This window comes from Cnephaeus nilssonii, assembly GCF_951640355.1.
Source record: "Cnephaeus nilssonii genome assembly, chromosome: 5".
Taxonomy (NCBI): domain Eukaryota; kingdom Metazoa; phylum Chordata; class Mammalia; order Chiroptera; family Vespertilionidae; genus Cnephaeus; species Cnephaeus nilssonii.
In genome coordinates, this window is record NC_137076.1 from 7346811 (window position 1) to 7366430 (window position 19620).

The 19620-nt window shown below is 52.4% G+C and overlaps 1 protein-coding gene and 1 pseudogene across 2 annotated transcripts in view; one reads left to right on the forward strand and one right to left on the reverse strand.

The window, feature by feature from the left end:
* Nucleotides 1–12125, forward strand: part of TBC1D9B (TBC1 domain family member 9B) — a 56963-nt gene extending 44838 nt beyond the window's left edge. Inside the window, exons 11-21 of the mRNA XM_079772762.1 lie at nt 195–312; nt 1163–1448; nt 2794–2923; nt 3034–3132; nt 3847–3915; nt 4699–4939; nt 5180–5245; nt 6205–6276; nt 8049–8111; nt 8639–8745; nt 9948–12125. Of these exons, the coding sequence (XP_079628888.1) occupies nt 195–312; nt 1163–1448; nt 2794–2923; nt 3034–3132; nt 3847–3915; nt 4699–4939; nt 5180–5245; nt 6205–6276; nt 8049–8111; nt 8639–8745; nt 9948–10634 (1938 nt within the window). The 3' untranslated portion in view covers nt 10635–12125. The remainder of the gene's footprint in view (nt 1–194; nt 313–1162; nt 1449–2793; nt 2924–3033; nt 3133–3846; nt 3916–4698; nt 4940–5179; nt 5246–6204; nt 6277–8048; nt 8112–8638; nt 8746–9947) is intronic.
* LOC307100408 (glyceraldehyde-3-phosphate dehydrogenase-like) overlaps nt 1–19620 on the reverse strand; it is a 1087365-nt pseudogene that overhangs the window by 831871 nt on the left and 235874 nt on the right. The window lies entirely within an intron of this gene.

Below are 19620 nucleotides of genomic sequence, written 5' to 3' on the forward strand. Positions count from 1 at the left end.
CCAGTTTGAGGGACTTGGCTGACTGTTTCTGTCAAGTTGATTTCCTGCAAATTACTTTTTGACAAATTACACGTAGCCCAGTGGGATGGTTTGTTGTTGCCGGACTTGATTGTAGTGCCACACCCTTCGGGGGAATTGACAGTTTTCCTTGGTGTCCAGCTCCGGAGCCTCCTTCACCGTCTCTGTGCCCACAGGCCATGAACATCGTCACCTCAGTGCTCCTGCTCTATGGCAGCGAGGAGGAGGCCTTCTGGCTGCTGGTGGCCCTCTGCGAGCGGATGCTGCCCGACTACTACAACACCAGGGTGGTGGGTGAGTGCCTGCCTCCTGGTGGCTCCAGGGTGGGGCCTCCCTGGGCCTGGCTCCCTGCCCAGCATGTCCTACTCGGGAACCCTCGGAGGCCTCGGCCATGCTGCAGGCTGAAGACAGCCCCTGTCCCCCCTGGACACACCGGGACGCTGCAAAGTGGAGAGCCATGCAGCAGCCCCGGTCATCTCGGCAGACTGCCGTGGACGCCCTAGGAGGGCTGCAGGAAGAGCAGGCCGTACAGATTGTGGTTTTTCAAAGTCGGCTTGGTGCCTAAATTCCGAAGCATCTAACTCTTCCTAAACTCTTTTATTGTGGACAGTTTCCAGCCCACAACTAGAGCGTACAGTGCGCGTGCACCTCTTACCCAGCCTGGCTCTCACGAACTCGGCGGGGGTTCTGTGTCAGTAGTGGAAGTGCACTGGCCAGTGTATTTTGTCACGTAGAAAAGTATGTCTGTTCTTCAAGATGTCCTTCCCCTACCATTTGTTTCAGGGGTCTCTGCTCTCGGGGTCCTTTAGAGTCTTATCTGTTCACCAGCTTCAAGGCAGGTACACACAGAAGCCACCAAGATCACTGTTACTTACCCAGAAAAACATCCCCAGTATGAAGGAAGAAATGATTATTTTAAACCACCAAATGTGTAGCATCTCTTCCTGCAGCCACTCCTGGGGAATCACAGGAAATCTGGTGCGACAACCAGGACCTGCCTGCATTTGGCTCTCCACTTTGTGGCTGTGTTGGCGGAGCTGGCCAGGGACCCCTGGTCTTCCTGCCCCTTAGGCCCTGGGGTCCCACACGGGCCACCAGAGCCAGTGGGCAGGGCTCAGCGTACACTTCTTCGTGCTCTCTCTAGGGGCCCTGGTGGACCAAGGAATCTTCGAAGAGCTCACGAGAGACTTCCTGCCCCAGCTCTCTGAGAAGATGCAAGACCTAGGGGTAATCGCCAGCATCTCGCTCTCCTGGTTCCTCACCCTCTTCCTCAGCGTCATGCCCTTCGAGAGCGCTGTGGTCATTGTCGACTGCTTCTTCTACGAGGGCATCAAGGTGGTCCTGCAGCTGGCCTTGGCCATCCTGGATGCCAACGTGGACCAGCTGCTGGACTGCAACGATGAAGGCGAGGCCATGACCATCCTGGGCAGGTGACCGAGTGGCCTCCCTTCTGCTGGAGGCCCGACCTTCCTCGGCCCTGGGCACTCCTCGACTCCCAGCCGGGGCTAGAGTCAGGGGCACCCAGGAGGGGGCTGGAGCCTCCTTTCTGGTGGGAGATAAGTGGCACAGGGTGGTGATCACCACCTGGAGAAGATAAAGCGGGTTGGCCCAAGCATGTTGGGTGGGAGGGCCTATTGGGCAGGAGGAGCAGGGCCTCCTGCTTGTGCCTCCCTTCGCCCAGCAGCATCACTCCTCCCATCCCCAGCCCGAGGGCTCACATGGGCCTGCCGTGATCGCTGAAAAGGAGGCGTCCTCCTCCTCTCCAGTCCCCACACTCGTCCTCATAGACACTCGGGAGGATCCAGCCCTCCCTCCGGCCCAGGACACTCCTGCCTTGGGCCCCGTGCCTGCTTCATTATGGTTCTCCCTGCTCCTCTCTCACCCACCGGCATCCCACAGGGATCTTGCTGATCAGAATCTCACCGTCTCTCCCCTGGACACGGGGGCTCCCTATACCACTGGTGGATCTCTGTACAAACAAGCTGAGTCCCCCAGCCTGGCCTTCAGACCCCTTACATGCAGGCCCCTCCTGGCCTCATTCTGGCCCACACCCTGAGCTCTGTACAGTCCTGCTGACGGTGTGCCCATATTTGGCCCACCTGGAATGCCAGCTGCCCAGGACAGCCTGGGGCACTGCCAGTCAACTGCTGAGCCAACCCAGGTGCTGTGGGAGGTGCAGCCAGTGGCCAGAGTCTGAGACGGGTTCTCACGCCCATCTCGCACCAGAAACATCGGGCCTCGGGCAGGAACCTGTGGGTGTAGATCAGTCCCTGCTCCCGCCCGAGTGTCAGCCCCGCCCAGCAAGCCTGGGAGGGCGGGAGGTCCTGGCTGGCCAAAGCCAAGCCCTGTCCTAAGGCTGTGTCCCTGGGGAAGCAGGTCCCAAAGACCCCCCCACAGCTGGGGATGGGAGGAGTGATGCTGCTGGGCGAAGGGGGCCAGACTCTTTCTCCCGGGGCATTCCTTTGGTCCCTGATTCTTCCTGGCCAGCAAGTCCCCATGTCCCTGAGGGCTGGACAGAGGGAGGGAGCACATCCTTCCAATGGACAAAGCATCTAGTATGTGAGGGTCTGGCTTCCTCAGGCCTTGAGGGAGCAAGGCCTTCTCTCCACTGCCTCCAGGGGGGTAACTGATGTGCCAGGGCTCATCTCCCACCGCCCTGCGGGATGCCCAGCCCTCAGCAGGCTCCTTCATTCATTGGGAGACTCTGCAAATTAGGTCCCTCCACACCACTGTCGCCTGTTAGCGGTCTAGACTTCTGTCCTTCAATCCCTCCAGATACCTGGATAACGTGGTCAATAAGCAGAGTGTTTCTCCGCCCATCCCACACCTGCACGCCCTGCTGACCAGTGGAGATGACCCTCCTGAAGAGGTGGACATCTTTGACCTCCTCAGAGTGTCCTATGAGGTCAGCACTGGCGGCGTGTTTGGCCAGGCCGTTCATTTGGTCCCTGTGGTGCGGGTGGCCCTCTGCTCCGTGGCCCTACCTCGCCTCACCGAGTCACCCTTGGCCCATAGAGATTCGGCAGCCTGAGGGCCGACGACATCGAACAGATGAGGTTTAAACAGAGGCTGAAAGTGATCCAGTCCTTGGAGGACACGGCCAAGAGGAGTGTGGTATGACGGCCCCAGGTTGCGGGGGCAAAGGTGGGGTGGTACCCCCTGTGGGCGCTCCTGCTGTGCTGCCGTCACTCCTCCCCTCAGGGCGGGGCAGGCGCAGTTCCCTAGTGCTGCCTCGCGTGGGACTGGCATCAGGGCGCACGCACGTGCCAGTCACTGCTTCCTGCGCGTGGGTTGGTCACTGGGAAACTTGTCTGACACCCAGTGCCCATAGGCCAGACGCGGTCTTACTCTGCTGAGCCCTCGCCTGGCAGTGCCCTGCCTCTGGGTAGTGACACTCAGCCACCCTCCACCCCCCAGCCCACCGGAGGTCTGCTATAAGCCTTGTTCCCCTCATCTCTGGAGGGAGAATTTACTGAGGAGTTCTAGAACAATTTCCAAAGAGCCAGTGTCCGGGTCTTCCCAGGGACCCAGACAGCAGCCACGAGATGCCTGCCCCTCACCCCGTGTCCTTGACCGGGCATTCAGGACAGAAGGCTCCCCGGTACCCACCAGGAGGGAGCGTGAACCGAGTGGCAGATGGGTGTGGAGGGAAGCAAGTGGACCACACCCTCTCCTGAATGCACTGCCTCCTATGCTTGGCCAGCGGGCAGCACCGAGACGGGGTTCTCGTTTCCTTCCTCATCCACACGGGCTTCTCTCAAAGAGCATCTTGCCGTCCCCATGGCAGGAACTTGAGAAGCCATCACTCACTCGTTTCTCTCCTCCTAGGTCCGGGCCATATCTGGGGACATTGGTTTCTCAGTTGAAGAGCTGGAGGACCTTTACATGGTGTTTAAGGTGACAGCCAGAGCAAGGGCAGCCCAGCCCCATCCTGTCCCCCGGAGCATCCTCAGATGCAGCTGCCACAGACGGCATGTGGTGGAGTGAAGTCCTTGGAGATTAGACAGGACATGATCTTAAGTGTCAGAGACCACTCGCCAGCTTACACAGAGGAGGGAATGCTTGGCTTGTGTGACGAAAGCCTGGGAGTGCACAGCTTCTAGCATGGCAGGGCCCAGGCTCCCACCTGCTGTCAGCCTCCCCAGCCCCGACGCCTCTGGACTGCTCTTCCTGCAGCGTGGCAGGGCTGTCATCAGCGGCCGGGTCGTCCCGTGCTCAGTAACCCCAGTGGTTGTAGCAAAGGGCTCAGGGTGCTGTGACTGTAGGAGTGTCGCTGGGTCGAAGGGCCATCTGCCTGCCCCATTGCTTGAGGCTGGGACAGAGGGGCTTTCCAAGAAAATTCCAGGTGCTGTTAACGGACGAGGGGAAAGGGTGCTGAAGGCCACACTGGTCGGTTCCTGTCATTTCCCTTCTGCCCCCGGCTGCCTCTGGCTCAGCCCCTGAGGCGGCCGCTGTGCTGTGGCCTTAGGGTCAGAACCGTCGAGCCAGCACTGCCCCTCGCCCACCATGGCCCCCGTGACCTGTCCCAGCACCCACACCTGTGAACAAGGGCTGGAGGTTCCCGCTTGAGGTCCTGGGAGGCTGTGCGGCTCGGCGCTCACCACCTGGGCCTCTGCAACCCTGGCTGGAGGAGGAGGGTGGGCACGCGGGCCACCACCTCACCAGGCTGTGCCCCTGCAGGCCAAGCACCTGGCGAGCCAGTACTGGGGGAGCAGCAGGCCCACCGCCGTGCGTCGGGACCCCAGCCTGCCCTACCTGGAGCAGTACCGCATCGACGCCAGCCAGTTCCAGGAGCTCTTTGCCAGCCTGACGCCCTGGGCCTGTGGCGCCCACACGCCCGTGCTGGCGGGGCGCATGTTCCGGCTCCTGGACCGAAACAAGGACTCGCTGATCAACTTCAAGGAATTCGTGACAGGGATGAGTGAGTGGCTCCAGGGCCATTTTCCACTGGAGACGCGGGGGCCCAATGGGGTTCCTCCCTCCCTCAGCCCGGTGCTGCCACGGCGGGGTCTGTGGGCCCCAGAGAAGGAGAAGCTCGGGACAGCAGGAGGCCTGGTCCCACTCCCGGGACCTCCCAGAGGGCGTCAGCTGTGAGGAGGGCCCAGCAGAAAGGGCAGGCGTGGAGGTCAGAGCCCTCTTACAGCCAGCCTCTCCTCCCCAGGCGGCATGTACCACGGGGACCTGACGGACAAGCTCAAGGTGCTCTACAAGCTGCACCTGCCCCCAGGTGAGCCTCCCTCCCACCCCCAGGGAAGGCCCCTCACTGTCCAGAGCTGGCCCTGCAGTATCCAAGGCACAGGCCTCTGGGGGGGCAAGTGCAGTGGGGGCTCCCCCTCCCCGTGAGCTAGTGCTGAGGCACAGCCCAGTTGGTCTGAGAGTCAGCAGGAGTGGCTGCCAGGAGAGTTCTCCAGGGCGGGTCCCTGAGGGCCTGGGCGGGGCAGGTGGAAACCCTGGCCCCTGACCCTGCTCTGGGTGGGGCCGCCCTCCTGCTGCTGCCGGCCACGGCCACGCTGTCAGCACTGCCTGGGAGGGATTTGCTAAGTGCTGGTGCCACACTCACCCCCAGAGGCTATCACTTCATCGGCCCAGAGGGTGGTTCTGTGCAGCCAGAGCGCGAAGCCCTGCTCTTCGCTGCCCTCGCCTGTGCTGTGGCTGGTTGTTCCCTGTAAGGCCCCAGGCCGCAGTGGCTCTGGGGAGGTTGTACTGGCCACCACTGGGCCAGGCCCTGCCACCGCCCGGTGCCACGCACTGTACCACCCGCACTGCACTCCCTTGCACCACAGGGAGAATCCGCCCCACTGAACGTGTGGGCCCCGGGGGCCACTTAGAGAGAATGCCCCCACACGGACCCGTGTCCAGGATGCATGAAGGGAGAAGAGCACGTCCCTGTGCACAGGTGGTCCCTGCACATACGCTGCAGGAGCACAGACATCCCAGCCCAGGGGAGGAAGGCTGGCCGCCCCTGGCCTCCAGCTGCACTGGCTGGACTTGTACCTGTGACAACCATTACATTTCAAAAACAACATCAAAGTCGAGAAAGTAGCCATACCCAGCACCGGCTTCATGATGACCACGTGCTCTGTGGCAGGCGGGGAGTGGGGGGCACACCTTGTCCAGGACTCGGGACGGCCTCACGAGAGTCACATCGTTTCTCCCTCCCTCGCCCTCCTTTCGCTCTGAGCACAGCCCTGAACCCAGAGGAGGCCGAGTCAGCCCTGGAAGCAGCCCACTATTTCACCGAGGACAGCTCCTCGGAAGGTGAGCGCCGCTGGACAGGAGGCCTGCGGCCCTGGGGCGGGGGAGGGGGAACCTGCCTTGGGGTGCTCGCGAGCCAGGGACCTGCCTCTCTCTGGGCAGATCCCTGGGGTGTTCTCACTCGCTTCTCTTCTCTCTGCCTTCCTGGACTCTGGCCTCTCCCTCCCTCCCTCTGCCCTTCACTCCCTCCTCTCCTTTCCAGCATCTCCTCTGGCCTCAGATCTGGATCTTTACCTGCCCTGGGAGGCTCAAGGTCAGTCCCTGGGGGCAGCGGCACCCTCTGCCCTGGGCTGCCTCCAGGCCTTGGGCGCTGTCTTCCTCCCAGTTCCCTGCGCGGCCAGGAGGCCTGCAAGCTGTTGGTCCCAGGGATGCTCCTGTGTGGCCAAGTCCTGAGGAGGACCCACACCGAGTGCTGTCTTGGTGTCAGTGAAGACACCAGCACGGTGGGCCTGGCGCAGGCACCAGAGCGTCCGCTCCACCGCCATGTGCCAACGTGTCCCGTTGTCTCACATAGGAAAAAGCACAGACGCTGTCATTGCAACCGGGCAGAGCTCGAGCAGGATGCATGGCAGTGGGGGAGGGTGGTGGGTGCCTCCTTGAAAAATGTTTCTCATGTTCCACACACTTCCCTGTTGGGGTGAATGTGATTGTTTAAATCCCTGTGGAGCCATTGGGAGCATCAGATCCAGATGGTGGGGCGTTCTGGGCCCGGGCTTGGCAGTCGAGCTGGTGGTGTATAATACACTTACCCAAAGGACCAAACTCTGCCCTGTAACTTCTCGAGGAGGGAGGGGAACATTACACACCAAGGATAATACATCCAACAGAAATTACAAACAGCACGTAGCAAGATGCCCAGGGCAGCCCTGATCTGTGTGTTCAGTGGTTAGAACATCAGCCCTCACACCGAAGGGTCGTGGTTTCTATTCCTAGTTAAGGGCACGTACACATACCCGGGTTGTAGGGTTTGGGTTTTTTAAAATATATTTTTATTGATTTCAGAGAGGAAGGGAGAGGGAAGAGAGAGATGGAACATCAATGATGAGGGAATCATTGATCTGCTGCCTCCTGCACACCCCACAATGGGGATCGCCCCACAATGGGGATCGAGCCCAAACCTGGGCATGTGTCCTGACTGGGAATCAAACTGTGACCTCCTGGTTCGCAGGTCAACACTCAACCACTGAGCCACACCAGTTTAATCCCCAGGCCCAGTTGGAGAGGGTGCAGGAGGCAACCAATAGATGTGTCTCTCATCAATGTTTCTCTCTCTCCCCCCTCACTCCCTTCCTTCCACCCTCTCTAAAAATCAATGGAAAAAATATCCTCAGGAGAGGATTAAAAAAAGAAGAAGAAATACAGAGCTGAGCAGTATTTAAAACTTCATCCTCAGCTGGGGTGGCGGTGGAAGGTCAAATTGCTAATTAGGGCCCCTTCGGTTTGACCTTTTCAGCAGAGACTACAGAAATTCGTTCTTGGAGTTTTTCTCCATACAGTGCACCATCGTTCACTTGAACACTGAAGGGTGCGATTTATATTCCTTTGAAAGACAGGAAGTGCGGGTTGGGTGGCTCCGGGGTTGCATGTAGCCCGGTGGAGAGGAGCACCCCCCCCCCCCCCCCCCTGTGCTGACAGGCGGGCGGCCAGTGCAGAGAGCAGAGCAGCGCCTGCCACCGGGGCCACGCTTGCTTCTGCAGGAGACCACGGACTAGCGCTCACAGACCTCAGCGTGGAGGCGTAACAGAATGTTCTGTGTTCTTTTCTCGGTCGTCCAGAAGCACTGCGGCAGGAAGAGGGCGAGGGAGCTGGAAATGAGGACGTCCAGGGGAAGAGAGGAGGTATATACAGGCGTCTCCGCCGCGGCTGTGGAGCCCGGGGCCGGGGGCCGTGCCCTGTCACTTCGGGAAGGCCCCCTCCGGGGACGTGGCAAGCCCTGCCTGATTCCAAGGCTCTCCCTGTGGAAGGGGGGGGGATGTGAGGGGGCCCTGCTCATGTCAGCCCCAGGCCTGAACCTTCTTGTAGCTGTGAACACCCCACACCCCCCGCTGTCGCCACCTCCTCCCGGGGTCCTGCTTTCTGCCAGGACCCTTCTCATTCCAGCCTCCCCGTGGTCCCATCACCGTCTTGGGGCTTGGGGAAGGCCGGTGGTTCATCTTTATCAGTTTAGGTCAGACCTACTTTAGCATAATCCAGGGGAGGCCCATGAGTGTTCTGGAGTGTTCTTTCATCCCCCAATGCTGGGATGTTTGCAAAAGGGCCCAGGTAGCTCCATTGCCAGACCACACCCTAACCCGATCATTCCCTGCTACCAGCCCCAGCCCTTATCATTTGATAGATGGAGTTTAATTTTTCTCCCAACTGACAGAGGAGAAGGGGACCAGCCCCCCTGATTACCGGCACTACCTTCAAATGTGGGCCAAGGAGAAGGAGGCGCAGAAGGAGACCATTAAGGACCTTCCCAAGATGAACCAGGTAGGTCCCCCCGCACCCTACCCCACCCCACCCCCGAGCCTGCAACAGACGCTGCGTGAGTGGCCGAGCTGGGCCTTCCACCGCCCCCCAGAGGGGGGTTTCTGTCTGCCTCAGGATCCTGCTAGTCAGATGGCAGGGACGATTCCAGAAGGACAGGAGGCAGGTGCGGCGGGGCCTGTGGGGCCATGTCGTGGGGACAGCTTGTTCACGGTCACTCAGGATCCATGAACCAGAAAGGCACTGGGGAAGGTGGGCCTCTGAGGAGCAGAGACTGACCACCACCTTCGGGAGACGTCACGGCGCTCCTGCTGCCGGGCCCACGCGCTCTGCACACACAGGCTCCTGCTTGATTTGCTGGTCTCTAGGTCTGCGGCCTGGAGTCTTGGGGAAGTTCTCAAGGCCAGGACCACAGACATGGAACCAAAGGCAGTTCTTTTTTTAAAAATATGTTTGTATTGATTTCTGAGAGGAAAGGAGAGGGAGAGAGAGAGAAACATTAATGAAAGAGAAGCATCGATCGGCTGCCTCCTGCATGCCCCACACTGGGGATCGAGCCTGCAACCCGGGCATGTGCCCTGACCAGGAATCGAACCATGACACTCAACCACTGAGCCACACCGGCTGGATCCAGCCTGAGTGGGGCCCTGCTCTGCCCAAAGGGGCCCCCTGCGGTCGGGCACTCGCACCCGTGGGCAGGAGGCATCATGTGTGATCTCAGGACCATGTATTTCCTTGTGTTCTCAGCTAGCTAACAGTCACACTGTGTTTGATGCCTTAATAAGTCCCTGAAAGAACGCCTTCCCCTCACTGACCAGGCCGCACTGGCCTTGTCACCACCCTCTAAAGAGCTCGTCGGGAGTGGAAGTCGCTCTGATTAAAGATATAAAACGCTGAAGGTGGCTCCGAAGCAGAGGAAATCCGTGTAGTCACTGGGTCCAGAGAATCGCGATAGGAAAAGGTCCGTCTCTGCTAACAGAGGTCACGGACGGAGACTCCAGGCGGCTCTCTGTGCTAGAAGGCAGCTGGGAGACAGCCCTCTGAGGCCACCTTCCCTCTCCCACCCCATTGTTCGGGCTGACCTGGCCCACAGGTGCGGTGTGGACGTGCCGACAAGACCACACCCACCGCAGTAGGTGGCTAGCCTGGCAGACTGACCTGTCTCCCACCACCTCCCTGCCCTTGTTCTGTTTTCCCTTTGAAAGGAACAGTTCATTGAGCTGTGCAAGACGCTTTACAACATGTTTAGTGAAGACTCCATGGAGCAGGACTTGTACCACGCCATCGCCACCGTGGCCAGCCTGCTGCTGCGCATTGGGGAGGTGGGGAAGAGGTTCTCGGCGCAGCCCGGCAGGAAGCCCCGGGACGGTGCCCCCGGAGAGGACCAGCCCCCAGCCCCCGACCCCCCGCAGGACCCTGCCCAGGAGCTCCAGCCACCAGCTGTGGGTGACCCCCAGGCCAAAGCTGGGGGAGACACCCAACTTGGGAAAGCACCGCAGGAGAGCCAGGTGGTGGGCGAAGGGGGCGGTGGCGAGGGCCTGGGCTCCCCCTCGCAGCGTCTGTCTGATGATGAAACCAAAGACGACATGTCCATGTCCTCCTACTCGGTGGTCAGCACGGGCTCCCTGCAGTGCGAGGACCTGGCCGACGACACTGTGCTGGTGGGCGGGGAGGCCCGCAGCCCCTCGGCCCCCAGCCGCAGCGGGGGCTCCGTCGACGCCGACTGGAGCATCTCCTTCGAGCAGATCCTGGCCTCCATCCTGACTGAGTCTGTGCTGGTGAACTTCTTTGAGAAGAAGATGGACATTGGACTCAAGATCAAGGACCAAAGGAAAGTGGAGAGACAGTTCAGCTCCTCCAGTGACCATGAGCATTCTGGGGTTTCCAGCTGAACACTCCGCAAGTGGGGGCTGACCCCCTCTTCCCTCCGGGTCTGGTTCCTCCCTAATCACACCCTCCGCTTCTCCCCAGAAGCCGTGAATTGTAGGGGGGAAGAAGGCTGAACAGCCGCAGTGGGGGCCGGGCAGAGGCTCCCCGCTCTTCTCCCAACCCTGGCCCAGTGGCCCGCAGCGTGCCAGAGCCTCCTGTCCCCTCTGCCTGCCCAGTGCCTCCCCCCTGTGCCATAGCCAGGCCACACCGAGCCTCCACCCACAGGCTCTCCTGCAGCTGCCCGCTCGGGGCTTTCCTGCACGGAGTACTGCCTGTTGGCACCAGTGGTGGCTCTCCAGGAGCCCCTGAGGGACCCTGGTGCCATGCAGGCGTATTCTAAATGTTCCTTCAGCTCGTCATCCTCACCACTAACCTTAACCACATTCCTCGGGTCCTGATGGATTTCCTTGTGTTCTTTTCAGTTAGCTAACAATCACACTGTGTTTAATGCCTTAATGAGTCCCTGAAAGAACTGAAAACCACACTGTGGCCCTGGCCAGTGGGCTCAGTGGCTGAGCATTGTCCCGTGCACCAAGCGGTCCCAGGTTCAATTTCCTGTCCGGGAACCTGCCAGCTTGTGGACTTGATCCCCAGTAGGGGGCATGCAAGAGGCAGCCAATGGATGTTTCTCTCTCGTCCATGTTGCTCTCCCTTCCTCTCTCTAAAATCAATAAAAACATATTTTTTAAAAACAACCATGCTGTGTACATGAGCCTGAATGTGGCCCCTGTCCACTGCTTGGGGCTCCTGGCTTCTCCACCCCGGGCTGCCTTCCAGAGGTCCAGACAGTCCCTACAGGGTGGGCTCCCAGGGAGATGGGGACACAGAAGCTGTGATGAAAGCTGAGCTGAGCAGGCCGCTGGTGACCTGTGACGGAGCCCCGAGCTCTGCGCTCCACCAGTGTGACCGTCTGGGCCTGGATGCGGGAAGCAGGCTGGGGGCTACAGGGAACAGGCTGAGCCACAAGCACCCTCTTGCTTTGCATCAGGAGCTGCTCATCGGTGTCCAGTGTCACACACACACACAGTAGCTCTTGCTTTTCAAAAATACCGCTTTTAAAAAATCTAATATTGAAGGTCTTGGCAGCGCGGGTCCTCACGGGGCACAGATCCCGAGCCCACGCCCAGGAGGTGGTGCCGCCCACAGTGCAGCGTGCAGGGATCCCAGGCCACAGAGCCCTGTACTGTGGTGCCTGAGGCTACAACCCAAGTATCTTCAGCTCAAGAAGAAGTTAGAAGATGAGTTCCCTGGACTCCTGGACATCTCCGGCGAGGGGACTCCCCAGGTTACTGGGGTCTTTGAGGTAATGGGAGCAGGGAAGTTGGCTCACTCTAAGAAGGGAGGCAATGGCTACGTGGACACAGAGCAAGTATCTGAAGCTGGTGGCCGCCCTCACAGCCGCCTGGGCTCAGGCAGGTGTGCCCTGAAGGTGGAGCCCTGTGACCTTGGCCCAGCCCCTTTGGGCAGACGCTTCTTGATGGGATGGACTGAATGGCCGGACTTTTCCTGATGTTCTGTGGCTGCCCGGCAGATGGATGCCCTGGTCTTTGCCTGTGTGTGTGTCTCCTGGAATCTCGCATTGCACACTGGCCCTGTCCCCCGACTTCCGCCGTCTCCCTGCCTGCACTCCCCATGTCTCCCTGTCCCCTCTCTGGTGTTTGGGCGGGTCCTGCTCCAGGCTTCCTTCCCAAGGAGGAGCCGAGAGGGGGATCCGGTGCGTGAGTCTCAGGTTTCAGCCGTGTTTGCAACATTCACAGTTCAATAAACATTGAATGAATTTTTTAAATCTAATATTACAGTTTTATTGAGACAGAACTTACCATAAAATTTACTTGTTTTAATTTACAATTCAGTGGTTTTTAGTAAATTTATAGAATTGCACAACCATCACCAAATGCAGTTTCAGAATATTTTCATACCCAGAAAGGCGCCCCCTCCCCCTCCCCTGTGCAGCCAACCCCATTCCACCCTCAGCTCCAGGAAACCACGACTCCACGTGCTGTCTCTCTAGATGTTATGGTGTTTCAAAAAAAAAAAAACACTCACTATGGTTTTATCTTGTTTACAATTCCTAGGGCACAGTCTCAATAAAAGCAACAAAACAAGGAAACCGAACAACTTTTTTTTTGTGTGTGTGTGTTTTTTTTTTCTTTATAAAAAGTCATTAATTGGGTGGTCCTGGTCAAAAACAGTGACGGCGGCTGGGTCCCGGGTTTCTGGGCTGCTAGGTCATTTCCAGCCACAGCTGGCAAGACCCATGTCTCGTGGCACCCACGGTGAGGAAGGCTCAGCTCCCATGGAGAAGGCCCTCACCTACCTGTAGTGCTCCCCAGGGTGGAGTGACCATGCTGACCATCTTCCTGAAGCCACACTACAGAGAGCATGCGAGACCGACCCCCCACCAGGTCCCAGCCGTACCCTGGGGCGATGATAAGCGTACTCTGTTCCATAACTCTCATGTGGATCTGCTTCTGACCCACATGGAGGTGAGTAAAGAGAACCTGGACCACTACCCAGTGGAAGCCGCAGCACTGGTTTGGACCATTACTCTCCCCTCGAACATGAAAAGTGTATGGGACTTTAAGCTGACCTTCTTTCCTTGTCTCAAATGATGTCTAGAGTATACTGATCTCTTTGCTTATGGCAGGAGATGGCTTAAATAAATAACTTAGATTGGTGATTTTAAAAAGTCATTAATCAATGTCATTTCCTTTCTAGTATTTATACAAATAACCACATGCTTGCCATAAAGTAATTTCAAAGGATTCATACTAGAAAGACTTATGTTCTAGCCCATAGTTAAGATACTTATACATAAGAATCCCACACAGCAGTTTAGTCTTAAATTGATTGTAATCAATTAGAAAGATTTAAATAACTGGAAATTAGGATAAATGTTTTATATACCATGGAGAAGTATAAATTTTAGAATGTACCAAAGAAGAATATAAAAGAGAAATCTAGCCTTTTCATATTGTAGGACAGGGAAATTTCCTGGCTGGTCTAATAATTTAACAAGAGACAGATTAACAGTAGAAAACAACTAAATTTAATTACCTATGTGCATAGGAATGTGGGGCCCCTGGACAAATCAGGCAGTTGAGGTTTATGTGCCACCTTGAGCTAAGCAGCAAGGGGGTGGGTCGTGGTTTGGGACTTCAAAACGGAGATGGAGAAGCAAATGTTTGGTAAGCAAATGTTGGCTGTGCCGCCTTTAACAACGGCACCTAGAGGACTTTGATCAAAGGGGCCTTGCTGGTTCCTCCCTGTCCATCACACATGGGCTCATACACACGCGTTCATAGGAAACTCGCTATCTGTGATGATAGCTCCCTCTCTGGAGCAGGCCCTCTATCTACATTATTTTAGGCACTTCAGGGGAAAGGCAAAGGTTTTTCCTGAGTCATTTCTTTAAAATAACCACCTTAAAATAACATCCGAAAGAGAGATATACTGGGGTTTGCAAACTCTGCTCCTTTCAGCATGGTAAAGGAATGTACAAAAATGTATACAATAGTACTTTCATCTATCATTCAACATGGATTGATACTCAAAATACTTAACAATCAGAACAGTATTTAAAACTTTCACAACTAAAAGCTTCTCAAAAAGAAAGGCCTTATTGATCCAAATGCTAGCCTGCAGAGATTAAAAATGGCGGCAGAATAAGTGAATGCTGCACAGACATGCTCCCAAGACCAAACTGGAATTACAACTAAAATACAGAAAAACTTCCCGAATAATCAATGGAAGACTTGTTGGAGAGAACCCTGATAACCAAGGATAGAAAGTGGAGACCACATAGAGACTGGTAGGAGGGGCAGAGGCGCAAAAGGGCTGGCCCAGCACCCACAGACAGCAACTAAAGTCCTGGAGAGATGTCTCAGCTGTGGGTGGTTGCCACTGAGAACTCTGGGGTCTAATCCCCAAGTTGGGCCTCCCAGCACAGAGCATCAGAACTGAGAAGGATACCCACAAAACATCGGCTGTGAAAAGCAGTTGAGTTGCTGTCTGCCAGGGAGAGACAGCTGGAAATACAGGCACCCTCTTAAAGGGCCAATGCACAAAATTCCTGTGGAGACACTCTCCTTGTGCTTCGGTGGAGGGAGGGCAGAGTGGACTGGAGCTGTATAAGCAGAAGCCAGGATTGGGGGCTCTGGGGTTAGAACTCAGAAGGCAGACACGCTGGTTTCCTGTGCCGAGTAATTCCCTCACATTGTGAAGTTCATCTTTCTCATGCAGACATTTGACTGGGGGGAAGATAGTTGACCCGCCATATTGGAAAACACATTGTCCCAGGTTGCAGAGTTTCTGAGGCCCATTAAGAGACTGAGAATAACAATTAGCCTCCAGGCAGAAGCAATTGCCCCATCCTGTTGAAAAAAAACTCCTGCCACACTTGTGGATGATTGCCTGAGGGCTTTTCAATGGAATCCTATCAGTCTGTAGGCAGAGGCGGTCTCTGGAGGTTTTGAGTCTTTGCCTGATCTAATTAGAAACAGCATTTAACTCTGTCCTGCACTAGAGATTGAGAGGCATAGCAGATCTACCTAATACATAGTCATAAACCCAAACAGGCAGCCAAAATGAGGAGACAAAAAAACAACCCCCAAATGAAAGAACAAAAGAATTCTCTAGAAGAAGAGATAAATGGAGATAAGAAATTTACTGATATGGAGTTCAGAATAAAGATGGTAAAGATGCTCAACAGCATGAATAAAGATATAATAACTATGAAAACAGAAATAAAGAATGACATAGCACAAATAAAGAACATGTTGAAAGGAATACACAGCAGATTAGGGGAAGCTGAGGATCAAATTAGTGAATTAGAAGACAGGGTTGAAAAAAATCAATCAGAGAACCAAAAAGAAAAAACAATTAAAAACAACAACAAAACAGGAGAACAGCTTAAGGGAACTGTGAGACAATGTGAAACATAACAATATTTGAATAGTAGGTGTGCCAGAAGAGGCAGAAAGGGAGAAAGGTATACAGAATGTGTTTGAAGAAATAATGGCAGAAAACTCCCCTAACCTGGTAAAGAAACAAGTCACACAAGTTCAGAAGGCACAGAGAACCCCAAGCAAGAAGAACCTAAATAGGCCCATACCCAGACACCATAATTAAAATGCCAAACATTAAAGACAAAGAAAATCTTAAAGGCAGCAAGAGGGGGGAAAAAAACTATTACCTACAAAGGAGCTCCCATAAGGCTGATACCTGATTTCTCATCAGAAACTCTACAAGCCAGAATGGAATGGCATTAAGTATTCAAATGAATGGAAAGCAAGGATCTGAAACCAAGATTACTATATCCAGCAAGGCTATCATTCAAAAGATGGTGAAATAAAGAGTTTCCTAGACAAAAAATAAAGGCTAAAGGAGTACATAATCACCAAGCCAGAATTACAAGAAATGCTAAAGGGACTGCTGTAATGAGAAGAATAAATAGAGAAAGAAACTCAGGCATATAGAATTAAAATGGCAATAAATAAGTACCTGTCAATAATAACCTTAAATATAAATAGATTAAGTGCTTCAATCAATAGACCTAGGGTAGCTGAATGGATACAAAAACATGACCCAATTATATGCTGTCTACAATAGACCCACTTCAGAACAAAAGATTCACACAAGATGAGAGTGAAGGGATGGAAAAAATTTTTCCATGCAAATGGAAAAGAAAAAAATGCTGGAGTAGCAATACTCATATCAGACAAAATAGACTTCAAAATGAAGGCTATCAAAAGAGACAACAAAGGTCACTACATAATACTAAAGGGATCAATCCAACAAGAGGATATAACCCTGGTAAACATATATGCACCCAATATAGGAACACTTAAATATATAAAAGACACTAGTAGAAGACTTTAAGGGAGAGATTGACAACAATACAATCATAGTAGGGGACTTTAACACTCTGCTGACTTCACTGGATAGATCTTCCAGACAAAAATTAACAAAAAAAAAAAAAAACAGAGACTCTAAATGACACACGGGATCAGATGGATTTAATTGACATTAATAGAACATTTCACCCCAAAGCTGCAGAATATACATTCTTCTCAAGTGCACATGGATCATTCATAAAGATAGACCACATGTTAGGACACAAACCAAGTCTCTACAAGTTCAAGAACATTGAAATCATATCAAGCATCTTCTCATATCAGTGGAATGAAATTAGAAATCAACTACAATAAAAACACCCCAAAACATTCAAACTCATGGAGGCTAAATAGCATGTTACCAACAAGATCAAGAAAGAAATCAAAATCTTCCTAAAAACAAGGAAAATGAACACACAACAACCCAAAATCTCGGGAACAGGGCAAAAGCAGTCCTGAGAGGGAAGTTCATGGCAACAGGCCTACCTCAAAAAAACAAGAAAAATTAATAATAAACTCTTTAATTCTACAACTTAAAGAACTAGAAAGAGAACAACAAGAAAAGCCCAGAGTAAGTAGAAGGAAGGGAATAATAAAGATTAGAGCAGAAATAAATAACATAGAGACTAAAAAAAAACCAATACAAAAAATCAGTGAAACTAAGAGTTGGTTCTTTGAAAGGATAAACAAAATTGATAAACCATTAGCCAGACTCATCAAGTTACAAAGAGAGAGGACCCAAATAAATAAAATCAGAAACAAAAGTGGAAAGTAACCACTGACATCACAGAAATACAAAGGACTGTAAGAAAATACTATGAACAACTATATGCCAACAAGCTGGACAATGTGGATGAAATGGACAAATTCCTAGAAAAATACAATTTCCTAAAACTGAATCAGGAAGAAACAGAAAACCTGAATAGGCCAATAACAACTGATGAAATAGAAGCAGTAATAAAAAAAACTCCCAGCAAACGAAAAGTCAGGGTCCAGGATGGCTATGCAGGAGTTTTACAAAACATTCAAAGAAGAACTAACACCTAAACTCCTCAAATTATTCCAAAATATCCAAAAGGAAGGAACACTTCCAAGCTCTTTTTATGAGGCCAGCATTATCCTAATTCCAAAACCAGATAAAGACACTACAAAGAGAGAATTACAGGCCAATATCCCCGATGAACATAGATAATAAAATCACCAACAAAATATTGCAAATCGGATCCAGCAATATATTAAAAAAATCATACACCATGATCAAGTGGGATTTATTTCAGGGATGCAAGGCTGGTACAATATTCGAAAGTCAATAAACATGATACATCACATAAACAAACTGAAAGACAAAAATCACATGATCATATCAATAGACACAGGAAAAGCATTCAACAAAATCCAACACCCATTTTTTATAAAAACTCATCAAAGTGGGAATAGAGGGAGCATATCTCAACATGGTAAAGACCATATATGACAAACCTACAGCCAATATCATACTCAATGGGCAAAAACTAAGAGCATTTCCCCTAAGAACAGGAACAAGACAGGAATGTCTGCTTTTACCACTCTTATTCAACTTAGTACTGGAAGTCCTAGCCACAGCGATCAGACAAGAAGAAGTAAAAGGCATCCAAATTGGAAAGGATGAAGTAAAACTCTCACTATTCACAGATGACATCATATTGTACATAGAAAACCTTAAAGGCTCCACCAAAAACTACTAGATTTAAATGAATTTGGCACTGTAACAGGATACAAATTCAACACCCAAAAATTGATGGCTTTTTTATACACCAATAATGAATTCTCAGAAAGAGAAACTAAACAAACAACCCCATTTACCATTGCAACAAAAAAATTAAAATCCTTAGGAATAAACTTAACCAAGGAGGTAAAAGACTTGTACTCTGAAAACTACAGACAATGAAAAAAGAAATAGAAGAAGATATAAACAGGTGGAAAGAATATTCCATGTTCATGGGTTGGTAGAATCAACATCATTAAAATGTCCATACTACCCAAGGCAATCTACAGATTCAATGCAATCCCTATTAAAATATCAACAGCATATTTCACAGACCTAAAATAAATACTCCAAAAATTTATATGGATACAAAAAAGACCCCGAATAGCTGCAGCAATCTTGAGAAAGAACAAAGTTGGAGGAATCACAATACCAGATTTCAAGTTACACTACAAAGCCGCTGTAATCAAAACAGCCTGGTACTGGCACAAGAACATGCATATAGATCAATGCAACAGAACAGAGTCCCCAGAAATGGCCCCAAGCCATTACTCTCAATTAATATTTGACAAAGGAGGCAAGAGCATACAATGGAGTCAAGACAGTCTCTTCAATAAATGGTGTTGGGATAATTGGACATATTCTTGTGTATGGTGTAAGTTGGTGGACTAGTTTCATTTTTTTGCAAGTATATGTCCAATTATCCCGTCTGTCCTAAAACCCAGCAAGCAGTGACCGGGCGTGCGTCATCCAGTGTTTCTGAGACCTGATCAATCAGCTCCCACATTCCAGTCGTGTAAGTTCAGGGCTGGGTTAAAGGCTCTTTGTTCTTGCCAGGTCAACTGAGAATTGCAACAAAATCTTAGCCAGAACATAAGGGTAAAATAAACATACACTGTTGATTAATCAATTACTTACACATTCTGTTAGTAAATGGGTGGGAAAGGAAAGAGAAAGGAAGAGAATAGAGGAAAAAAATAAAAATCACATTTTTATTCTATCCTTGTACCCCTATCACAATAACTCAAACATGTGGAAAAAGCAAAGGTTCCCCCCACCTGAGATTGCGGACTATCTACCCAGAGCTGCTATAGAAAAGGGCCCAGCTACCGTCATTTGCATCTGGCAGAGAGCAGACGGGCCACAAGCCGGGTGCATGGTCAGGACGGCACGAGGCTGGCTAACCAGAAGCAGCAGGTCTCATGGGGTTGGCGTGGGGAGCATACGTGGCTTTCCCTGGTTTGTGCTGAGGTTGGGCGGAGGTGAAAACGGCCAAGCACTCCCTGCTGTGGAGGTTGTGGTTTGGATTTG